Source organism: Nymphaea colorata, chromosome 12 (assembly GCF_008831285.2).
Source record: "Nymphaea colorata isolate Beijing-Zhang1983 chromosome 12, ASM883128v2, whole genome shotgun sequence".
NCBI classification, from domain to species: domain Eukaryota; kingdom Viridiplantae; phylum Streptophyta; class Magnoliopsida; order Nymphaeales; family Nymphaeaceae; genus Nymphaea; species Nymphaea colorata.
Window position 1 is genome coordinate 18,025,333 of NC_045149.1, and position 10,766 is coordinate 18,036,098.

Below are 10,766 nucleotides of genomic sequence, written 5' to 3' on the forward strand. Positions count from 1 at the left end.
GCTCCGGCCGTGAGACCATCTCCCCCTCCCCTCTGTTTTTAAACAAAAGGTTAGTCTGACATTGACCTTCGTTGGCGTGCTTCACATGTCTGTTTTACGCGTTCCGGCCGCCATGTCCAAAGAAAGAAGCATTTTTAAGAAGCTGGTGAGCTGTGGATCGAAGTTCCAGCTCTCTCTGTCCACCACCATCGTCTCTTTGTTTAGTTTTGTTTGCCGTTTCCAACTCACAACTACGTGTAAAACGCGTTTATCGTAGAATAAAATTTTCAGTGAAATCAACAAGCCACTCTCGATCGATCCAGTTCCAGGCAGCAGCGTAGCCAGGAACTTTGGGCCGACGGCCACTAATTAAAAAACTTTCATAGTTTTAGGGGCCCCAATCTATATAAATGACAATATCAAACTAGAGGGTTTTTGTGGGGCGTGTGTGGGCAGTTTCCCACACCTTTTTTATGTGGCTTCACGTATATATGTCAATATATCCGACTTGAATATGATACCTGACTAATCGATTCAAAAAAATTGAATATAGAAAAAAATTTAATGTTCGATTAAGAAATCAAATTTGATTCACATTTATAAAATGACATCCAATCAGATTCAGATGTACAGAAATATCCTACTGGACTTGGGTACGGATTCATGCCTTACATTTTGAAAATTGGCAAAATTTGGTTTGAAATTTGGATTCAGATTGTGAAATCAGATTTCAGATTCAGATTCGGATATTATTTTTTTATTTTCATATTTGAATCCAAATATATGAATATCCTAAAAAACATATATGGTTAAGGGTATTTCCGATTCAAACAGGATCCGCTGACATCCCTCGCACTGCCACTAGATCGAGGTGGTGGGAAGATGAAGGCAGACACCCGTTCACCACAAATTTCTCTACATGTATTGAACTGGAATTTGTTTCCTCATTCACATTTATCAGTGTGATCTATAGTAGCGAGCGTCAACTTTTAGGTTGCCTGAAAACAAAAGACTCGTCTCAATTTTTCTTTCTTGTCGACGGTCCAAGTATCAAATAGCCGAAAAATGCACTAATGCTGCATGCTAAAAGCCGTTTTAAATTGTAGGGAGCGTTTGGATGACGCTCTCAAAAACTTGGTTTTGCCAAAACAAGTTTTATGAAAAGCTGATTTAAAACCCAGTTTTGTAAACTTGGCTTGAATGGATGACAAGCGAAAAATTTGGTTTAGAGGCAAAACTTAGCCTTGCCCGAAAAACCTATCATTCATGAAAACCAAGCAAAGCCCAATTTTAATTTCATCCAAACATTATTGAAATGTTGTTTTGTCTCCCAAAACCTGGTTTTAGGTTGTCATCCAAACAAGTTTTTTTTTTTTTGGTACAAAGTTTCTTAGCTCTTTAATTTGATCGTGTCAATCGCATCTATGCAATCGTATTCGTAAAAACCAATTGACTGGTAGAAACTAGAAACTCAACCAGATTGCGTGCATGTATGAACATTGGTAAGAAATAACACCCTGGCAAATGAAAAAAAAAATCTTTTAAAAAAGATATAATTTTTTAATTACGTGATGTATTTTTTGGATTTGAATTCAATTTGACCCTACCCAGATCCAGAGATTGGACTGTCGGCCCACCCATAAAGAAAATCCTGACTCCGCCCCTGAGTATGCTCTTATTCATATAGACCGGTAGACACTAGCGATGCCGTGATGATGGTGTTTGGAAAAGGGCAAAAGCCAATTACATCCCCACATGCAAGGGACGTGGATTCGGTGAGATGTAACTTTACTCAATAAATTTCATGCAGCACATTAACGTCATCCTGGGCTGTTTATCCACCTACCGGCTACTCCGTAACCCTTTGAAGGGTGAAACACGTTATCACCCACCAATTAAGTTGGTTTCTTGTCAAGACCTCTCGCTTTAATGCTATACATTGCCTTCAAGAAGGCATAGTGCAGTTGGTCGGCCTTGATACTTATAAAAAGGCAGGTCTCTAGTTCTGTTCTCCTACATGCTATGCTTCTACCTCTTAAGTGATGGAGCGTCGCACCTAAGTTGAAGAGCTTACCGTGGCTTTTATTATACAACTCAAGACCCTACAAACAAGGGAAATGGGCCGGAAGCCCTTGAAGCTTCTTTTTAGAATAGTAGGTTGTCATAGATCGAGTTTTTTTAACCCTCTCCCTCCCCCAACACACACACATAGCCATATATAGTCTTTTTTAACCCTCTCTCCCTCCCCCAACAAACACACACACACACACACATATATATATATATATATATATATATATATATATATATATATATATATATATATATATATATATATATATATATATATATATATATATATAGATAGAGAGAGAGAGAGAGAGAGAGAGAGAGAGGTGGGGGGGGGGGGGGAAATGTGACCACTGATTCCATATGATGTCAAAGCAACTCTCAATTCAAATTAAATAGTACGTTAAAAATTAATGACTGTGAGAAATATGAATCCATTCCTTTCGAACCTTTTAACTCCAACCTACTAAAGGAGTTACCGGTGCTCGGCTCGAGTATCCGACTGGTGCTTGCACTTCCCATATAAAGCACGGCCGCTCGTTCCAAAGGCACGTGCTCTACCAGAGCAGGGCCGTGTACTCGGCTCGATAGAGGAACTCCTCTTTACTATGATCTTTTCTTCGTCTTCTTCCACAATCCCCTTTCCTGAAAAGCCAAGAACCGAACTTATTAAAGTGGACCAACTTTTTTGAGCTAATTAGTCGGAAGTGCAATTTAATATTAGATCTCAAATTCTTATAACGCAATACTAGGTGTTCTCTTTTTCTCAAGGACAAAATTGCAAGATTGTGACGTACTCTGTGAAATTTAACAGCAGCTCGAAATGATTAATCTGGAGGATTTATGTGCTGAATTTATGAGTAACTAAGGCGAGTTGAACAATTGATGAAAAATTTATTCTTTAACAAGGCAGGAGGAGAAAACTCCAACCCTCATTCATAAATCATTGTTTGCTTTATTTTGTTAAAGCTTGACTGATTCATTTTGTTAGTTTTTCTTAAAGTTCTTTTTTTGTCATTATATACAAATGTTGGGCATTTAAAACATCAAAATTTTTATTTTCTTGTGAAGTGAAGACAAGGTCTATTAGATCCAATTCTTTGAAATCTCCTCAAGTGAAGTCATGATCTAATTCAAAAAGAAATTTTGAAAACAAGCTTCTTTAATTTGTGTTATCTCAATAACCACATTTTTGTTTCAGCTTCTCTAGTAATATATAATTTAGTGGTGCTCAGTGAAAGTCTTAAAACTTAGTTGCTAGTACCCTTAGTTTTGTTCAGTAGTGGGAAGCCATATATGGGATTGTGTAGGCAGTTGCCCACACAGTTCCACAAAGTTTTAGTTCCACAAAGTTTTATTTATTTACAGGTTGGTTATCTCCAACCATTTGCTTATTGATCATGCATTTGAAGAGCCAATGATTTTTTGAATTAGCAATCCTCAGCCAAAAAGTTCTAGCTCCGGTATCACTGTTTACATGCTTTGACTTGTGTAGAGAGTTTACACCCAAAGAGCTCGAACTGCGGCCGCCAATTCCAATGGCCGCAAGTTGATTCTTCTATGCCAACCAAGAGAGTTGAATTTTATGTCAAACCCTTTAGAAAACGATGTTTACAACATGCACATGTTTACAAATTAGTAAGTTTTCAACACACACCAAATCGATGGCGTTGGGAGAACATAGGTGCAGTTCACATAGCAGAAAAGAACAATTTCAGATACCCAACACCTAAACAAGAAAAAGCAACAGTGCTTTACACCAAGCAAGCACAATGAGCCATTGAAACTGACACTTCGTCTGGTAAAGCTGTAAAACCATAGATGGATCTCCCAGGTGTGAACATACAGAAAGATAGACAGCTCTCTATTCCCCCCACTTTGCCTAACTAAAGAAGGTAAATGAAGTTGGCAGTTCTTGGATCATATCAATATGAACTCAAAAATTTGTTCTGCATGTTTTGACAAATATGGCCGCAGAACTGCACAAAGTACCATGGAAGATGAGGTTGCTGTCTGCACTTCTGGTGGACTGTATTGACTGGTGCTGACCTTTGTGTTACATTGGAAGTCAAAGCATTCAAGCCTAATGGGTTAGCGCGGCGGAGATATATATGAATTGCAATTGGATTTTGGATTCAGTTTACAGCTCAGGTATCAGAATCTGAGTCTGAAATCCAATCAAGATCGGACCTGATTATGCATAAAGGTCAGATCCCCTGTGCCTGTCAGATCTGGATTAGTTTTCAAAATTTCAAGTTCAATCCCAAATCTAAGTTTGACTCGGATAAATGAAGATCGGATTATATTGGACACGGTAGAGAGTGGATCCGATATGAGTCAGAACCGATTGCACCCTTGGTAGTTTTGGTTGTCATTGAAAAGAAGTTAAGGAGTTCTGGGCCATCGATGCTTATAATAAGGTTCACATGTATATTATCTTCAAGAGTGAGGGATTTGATGGGATGGGCAAAGCAGATTTTGAAAGTTGTATAATTATTTTAAGCTATGTTTGATAGCCTCGGATCTGAGATCCAGAGCTGATGTTAAATTTACATTAGGTTGAAGCCATAGCTCAAACAAACAGTGAATTTCTCAATTGGAGATTAGAAATCTGTATTACTTTGGGAAAACGATGGATTTGATGTTTGAGGGTGAGGGGTCTAGCCACATATCCAAGGTTTTACGGGCCTTAGCACCTTTGAGTGATAGAGAAAATGACGGGATTTCGGCTCACTTGTTGGGTTGGGTGGTATGATAAAATACTCCTTTCGTTGTTTATCTAACACAGATCCATTGTTTTAACTTATGTGGTAGCTTCGGATCTACCTACAATCTAAAGCTATTAAACATATATAAATGAAACACTTGGGTTTCATTAACAATGAATAACCAAATTCAGATATCATGTAGATGATTAGATCCTGCAAATTTGGATTTGAAATAGACCTGACCTGTTTTTTGATAGGTAAGGTGGGGTTGCCTTTTGGATAGACTTTCTTGTTTTTTCTCCCAAATCAAAAGAGGTAGCTTCTTAAAGTGAGACTAAAAGGATACAAAGCAGCTGCTTTCAAATTCTAAAGTGCCCCCCCTTTTAGACTTTAGACTAGGAAAAAGCATGGGTCTTTTTAAAGCAAAATCATCATGGATTGTTAACAAAAAGAAAAGTAAATAAATAAAAATTGATCATGTTTCCCCAAAGTGCATCGAATGAATAGTAGATACATGGTTGGCAGCCTTCTCTTAAAAAGAAATTAACTAAATTCCTGTTTCTTTTTCCTTTTTTTTTCAATTTTCTTTTATTTAAAGCAACGGTACAAGTACCAAAAAAAAAAAAAAAAAACCGACTGTCAAGCAAATGACACAGACAATTAAATGTACTGTCCGTGTCATTTCTAGACCTCTGGAAATCAGATCGATCTCGGCGTTGCACGTACAACACTGCTGTAATTTCTGAAAAAATCGGTATAAACATAAACGGAAAAGTATAAAAAATAATTAAATTAAAGTACAAAGTACGAACAAATCTTAAAATATTTAATAATTAAAAGCTGATAGCCCTTAAATTGGCCATCAAATTTGATCTTCAAACTCATGGGAGATGCACAAGTTACACTATAGTTTCAAAATTTCAATTTAAATTAAAATATAAAGCCCTTAAATTGGCCATCAAATTTGATCTTCAAACTCATGGGAGATGCACAAGTTACACTATACTTTCAAAATTTCAATTTAAATTAAAATATAAATTTTTTTCAAAACTTTTTATATAAATAAACTAATTTTTTTACAATTTATAAGAAAAATTGAGTTGGCATGGTCTAACAAATGACACTTCCTTTTCTTTTTAGGTGAAAGAGAGGCACCGTCCGAAATAAAGCCCGAAAGGCCCCATTCTCTCTACTTTCGAGTTACTGAGCTGCATCGCTATCAACGATAGCAACGGTGCACCCCTCAACTTATAAGTCGTGCCCAACCACTTTAAACTGCTGTAATTAAAGTGCCAGTCTTGAAAAAATAGTCCTATGAAAAAATCGGTATAAACATAAACGAAAAAGTATAAAAAATAATTTAATTAAAGTTGAATAAATCTTAAAATATTTAATAATTAAAAGCTGATAGCCCTTGAATTGGCCACCAAATTTGATCTTAAAACTCATGGGAGTTGCACGAGTTACACTATAGTGTCAAAATTTCAATCTAAATTAAAATACGATTTTTTTTCAAACTTTTTTTATTTAAATAAACTAAAATTTTTACAATTTATAAGCAAAATTGAGTTGGCATGTTTAGATGGTCTGAACATTGTACTAAATGACACTTCATTTTTAGGTGAGAGAGAGGTTCATCCTATTGCCTGAAACGAAGTCTGAAAGGCCCCCCATTCTCTTTACTTTCGAGGTCCTGAACTGCATCCGATCAGCTACGCTACTTAGTTTGATTCATGTGGATGGTATTTTTTTTTAATTACAAAAAACAACATGCAGGAGTTTGAAACTCTCGAGTTGAAGGGTGTACTTTATGACCACTAAAGTTTCAAGCAGCCCTAAACACTAAGAAGGACAAGAAGGGGGTGCAAACCACCGCTCTCATGTAACCAAATAAAAAAGCGTTGATAGCATGGATTCGGAGTGTTGGATCCACAAGGACCCCATACATAATTCAGTTGGTTTTGATTCTAGTCCACTCCAATCGTTAATGAACTCCACTTCCTTGGATCCTAAATAATTGGATTTCGGATTTCTACTTGGAATGGGGCCCCATTTTTTGAAAGGTCCAACATTCACATGTAATTAGGCGATGAAATATTGTCGGTTCTTAGCCAGACATCAGAGTTAGATTCAGATTTATTTTTTGAAACTGCATACCAAATCCAAATCTGATTGGAGACCGAATTCAAATTTCCTTACAGATTTGACCAAACGGATTTAAAATCGGATATATTCGATTTCTTCGTACCTCCACGGATACGCACTCGATGAGATGAGAGAGAGTCCAAGGCTGCTATTTTGCTAACCTGCTTTCTCAAACCAACTTGACTTGCGAAGGGATTAAATTAAGGGTTAGTTATAAATGTTTATTTTTTTTATTTTTTTCTATACGGAAAGCAACTTTATTTAATTTCACGTTGTGTACGAAAGTTTTTTCTTTAAAGACAACCAAAAAAAAAAAGTAGAAAAAGCAACTGTACAAATTATTGACTCCCCCACGGTTCGGCTCCATCATTTTTTTTTATTTTACATTAAATGTTGCATAAGTAAGATCTGCACTAGGCTTTTTGCAACATTATCACTTGTTGGTACGAATGAATCGGGTTTATTGGTTGATTGCCTTAAATCATAATCTAATTGGGTTTAGCAAAGAAGATATAAGATATGAAGCAGCCTATGTGTCTCAAGAGACATAATATAGCTGGTCGGGCAAAGAGCTTGAATAAGTTTGAGGAAAATGACAAAAATCATTTTTGGAAAAAGAGGATGGAAGAATTAATATAGTCAACAAGCACTTAAAATGATATTTTGGAAGCAAAATCACGTAGTTTTGAACTAACATGCAAACACCCATTTATCTTTCTAGGGTGTGTTTGATACAGGGGTGGACAGAGCTCATTCTAAAGCTTTTTTGCCTTTTTGTTTTTTTTTAATGATTGGATTTGGACAGTTTTGGGTCCAATTATATGGATCAACCTCACAAGACCTAGGTCACTAATAGAAAGCCAATTGAAAATTTGTTACCCTTCATAGACAAAAATTTCTAGCTCCGCCTTTGGTTTGATCACTTCGAATCTTTAAGTTTAATGCAACATAAGATTCCCAGGCCTTAGGATTTTAAATGATTGATGTGTTCTTATGTTTAAAAGGATGGGATAGGATTTTAAGTAATTGATTTGTTCCTATGCCATGAAGAATGCAAAGATTAATATCATAAATCCTTAACGTTGTTAGAGAAAAAAGATTTAAAGATTCAGACTTCTAAAATTTGGATATCAAACGTCCCTAAAGTTTTATATATATATATATATATATATATATTATAAACCAAAATGGCATTAATAAAAAATTTCTCTAACTAAAAACTTTGAAAACAGCTTCCTCAATTGCACATGATATCGCCAAACTTTCTTTCTGAGGATTTTTCAACTCAAATGGGCGCGCGGAGGTTTGCCTTCACAGAAAAGGTGGGGAAAAGGTTCAAAAGCACCACGATGTACTTTGCCCAATCTCTAGTGCCTTGTTTGGGTGACATCATAAACCAGGTTTTGAAGCCAAAACCTCATTTTGGCTCCGAAAACCCCGTTTTGGAGGTGTTTGAAAGACAACAAACTGGGTTTCTGTGAAACCAAGTTTTGCTCTAAATCTTCAAAGTTTGTCTTTTTTTTTTCCCTATTGCTTTGGAGAAAAGTGATTTAAGATATTAAATTTTGATGTTTTAGATCCGTGAAGGATGTGAAATCTCAGGAATAAAAGACAAATTATAGCTTGAAATAAGTAGATCTTAACTCAGGCTCCGTTTTCCTTTAACTAATCTATAAATTAGAAGTGTGATGATAAATTTAATCGCAAGGTTTTCCAGACTTTAAGTTAAGGTAGACCTTTGTTAAATCGGACTCTTTAATCTAAAACCCTTAATCTTTTGAGGGATTGGCACAATAGATGGGTGAGATTCATTTCAAATTTTAGTAGCATCAACTATCTTTGCTTAAAAAAAAAAATGATATAAGTTAAAGTATAACAGAGATATTGGTTGAAACATTAAAAGCAGTCATATCATATATTCTAGAGGAAAAAAACACTATAACTTAAAATACATTTTAACATGATAAATGGGCCATATTTGTACCAATATATTAGATTAGAGAGAATTAGTCGACTAATTATCTCACCAAATTAAATTAGAGAAAATGAAACGTACATATTAACCAAAAAGGAAAAATTACAAAAATGGGCAACTGCCTCGTTTCCGTCTCTCCCGCGCCGTCTCGTCTCGGACGTCTCCATGGTCCGCTTCGCCTCTGATTCTTTTTCCCAGAGGGAACAGGAGCCGCCGGAATCCGGTTGTCTAAGATCGTCATTTCTGAGTCAACAGGTCAACGGCATGGCTTCTCTCACTGGCACTGCCGTGGTGGGGGTTGCTTCCGGGGCTTTTGACCGTGCAATCGTGCCCATTTTGGTAATTTTTCACCCCTCCTTTAGGTTAGTGGGGTAGGATTAGGAAGGAAAAGCGCCAAGGACCACAAGGGCCCACCCAACAGCGGCCCTAGTGGAGCCGCTGGAGCTTGACGGAGCGGTCGCCGGAGTCGTAGGATTCCGGCGACCTCTTCCTGGAGATAGCCGGCGAACCCTCCGTCACAGCCGATCCACCGGATATGGCCACAGCGACGGGAGGGATCTGGAAAGACTCGAGCGGCGGTGGAGGATGGCGCCACTGTGGTAGCGGCCCGGCGAGGAGGAGCGTCTGCAGGAGCGGCCCGGCGTTCATCACCGCCTGGAGGAGCTTCCCTTTCTCCGGCAGCTTCATGTCCGTCTCCGGCCATACGTCGCAATGGACGGTGGTCGTTGCCACTGTCGTTGCCGGCACCGGCTGCGGCGGTGGAGAAATCCGGTTTTGGTCGTCGGAGTGGTCGAAGTCTAAGAAGGAGTCGACAGGGGAGGAGGAGGCGCGGGAGATGCTGTCGCACTCGGAGGTGGTGGAATCGACCCGTTTGAGGACGGTGGCCGTCTCCTCCGGCGGCGATCCAGTGGTGGTGGTGTTGGTCTGAAGAAACAAGAGCTTCTTGCACTTCTCATTCGCCTCGTCCCTTTCTCTGTAGGCCTGCTGCAGAAGTTGCAGCAAGTCCTTGGTGTGTTGCTCCTGCCTCTCTATCTCCTCCTTCGCCGCAATGCGCGTGCACTCGAGCTCGAACGTCGCGTACAAGAGAGATTGCCTCATTTCCTCCATACTCTGCAAAAAGCATGACCCACAGAGTTAGCTGCGAAGAAAGAGGAGACGCCCAATTTGGCTTGGTAAGTTCGATTTCTTTGGCAATTGGGGTGTCTCTGTGCTTGGAGAGGGGAGAAGAAGGAAGGGTTTTATGAGTAATACCTTGCCTAGGAAGTAAGGCCAAGAATCTGTTGTTGGGAGAACCCGCTGATCCATCACTGGAAAGAGCTGCCTTTTGTGGTTGAGAAGAATGAAGAGGTGATTACTGAGACCACTGTCTCCTGACAAGAGAGGAGGGGAGGAGGAGGGAAGAGAGCATGGACTATGGAGGGATGATCTGATTGCTTTGTCTTGCTGGGGAGACCGAAATCATAGCTTAAATAAGGTTGTGGGATTACCGACAGTTGAAAACTGATGTGAAAATGGAGGAAAAAGAACAGTGGTAGTCGTGCATCGTTTTACTTGATCCAGTAGTGACAAAAAGCAACAGGAATCTCTCTCACTCTCTCTCCATCTCTCTCTCGAATCATTGTTAGGACACCTACGTCTTCCATAGAAAATGATTTATCCCAAATTTTTCTTTGTGTTTTTTGTTCGCATTCTCCTTTTTCTAGTGAATTTATGAACAGGGAAGAAAGGGTGATGCAGTTTTTCCTTGTACCAAAAGGGACGTCCATTGTAGCGGGTCTTCCCCTCTGTTTGTCCTCTTCTGTTTCTATGTCTTCTTCTGTTGAGCCATTAGCAGAGCTGAAAGCAACTATTTATTAGAGGTAAAAAATTATAAATATGACAGAGAAGAG

General features: G+C 38.5%; 1 protein-coding gene across 1 annotated transcript; it reads right to left on the reverse strand.

The window, feature by feature from the left end:
- Nucleotides 1-8,870: 8,870 nt before the first annotated feature.
- LOC116265972 (uncharacterized) lies at nt 8,871-10,495 on the reverse strand. The gene is made up of 2 exons (XM_031646993.2): nt 10,129-10,495; nt 8,871-9,987 (listed from the first exon to the last, which is right to left on the reverse strand). The coding sequence occupies exons 1-2, from the start codon at nt 10,180-10,182 to the stop codon at nt 9,304-9,306; spliced, it is 738 nt and encodes a 245-aa protein (XP_031502853.1). The 5' UTR covers nt 10,183-10,495; the 3' UTR covers nt 8,871-9,303.
- Nucleotides 10,496-10,766: the final 271 nt, after the last annotated feature.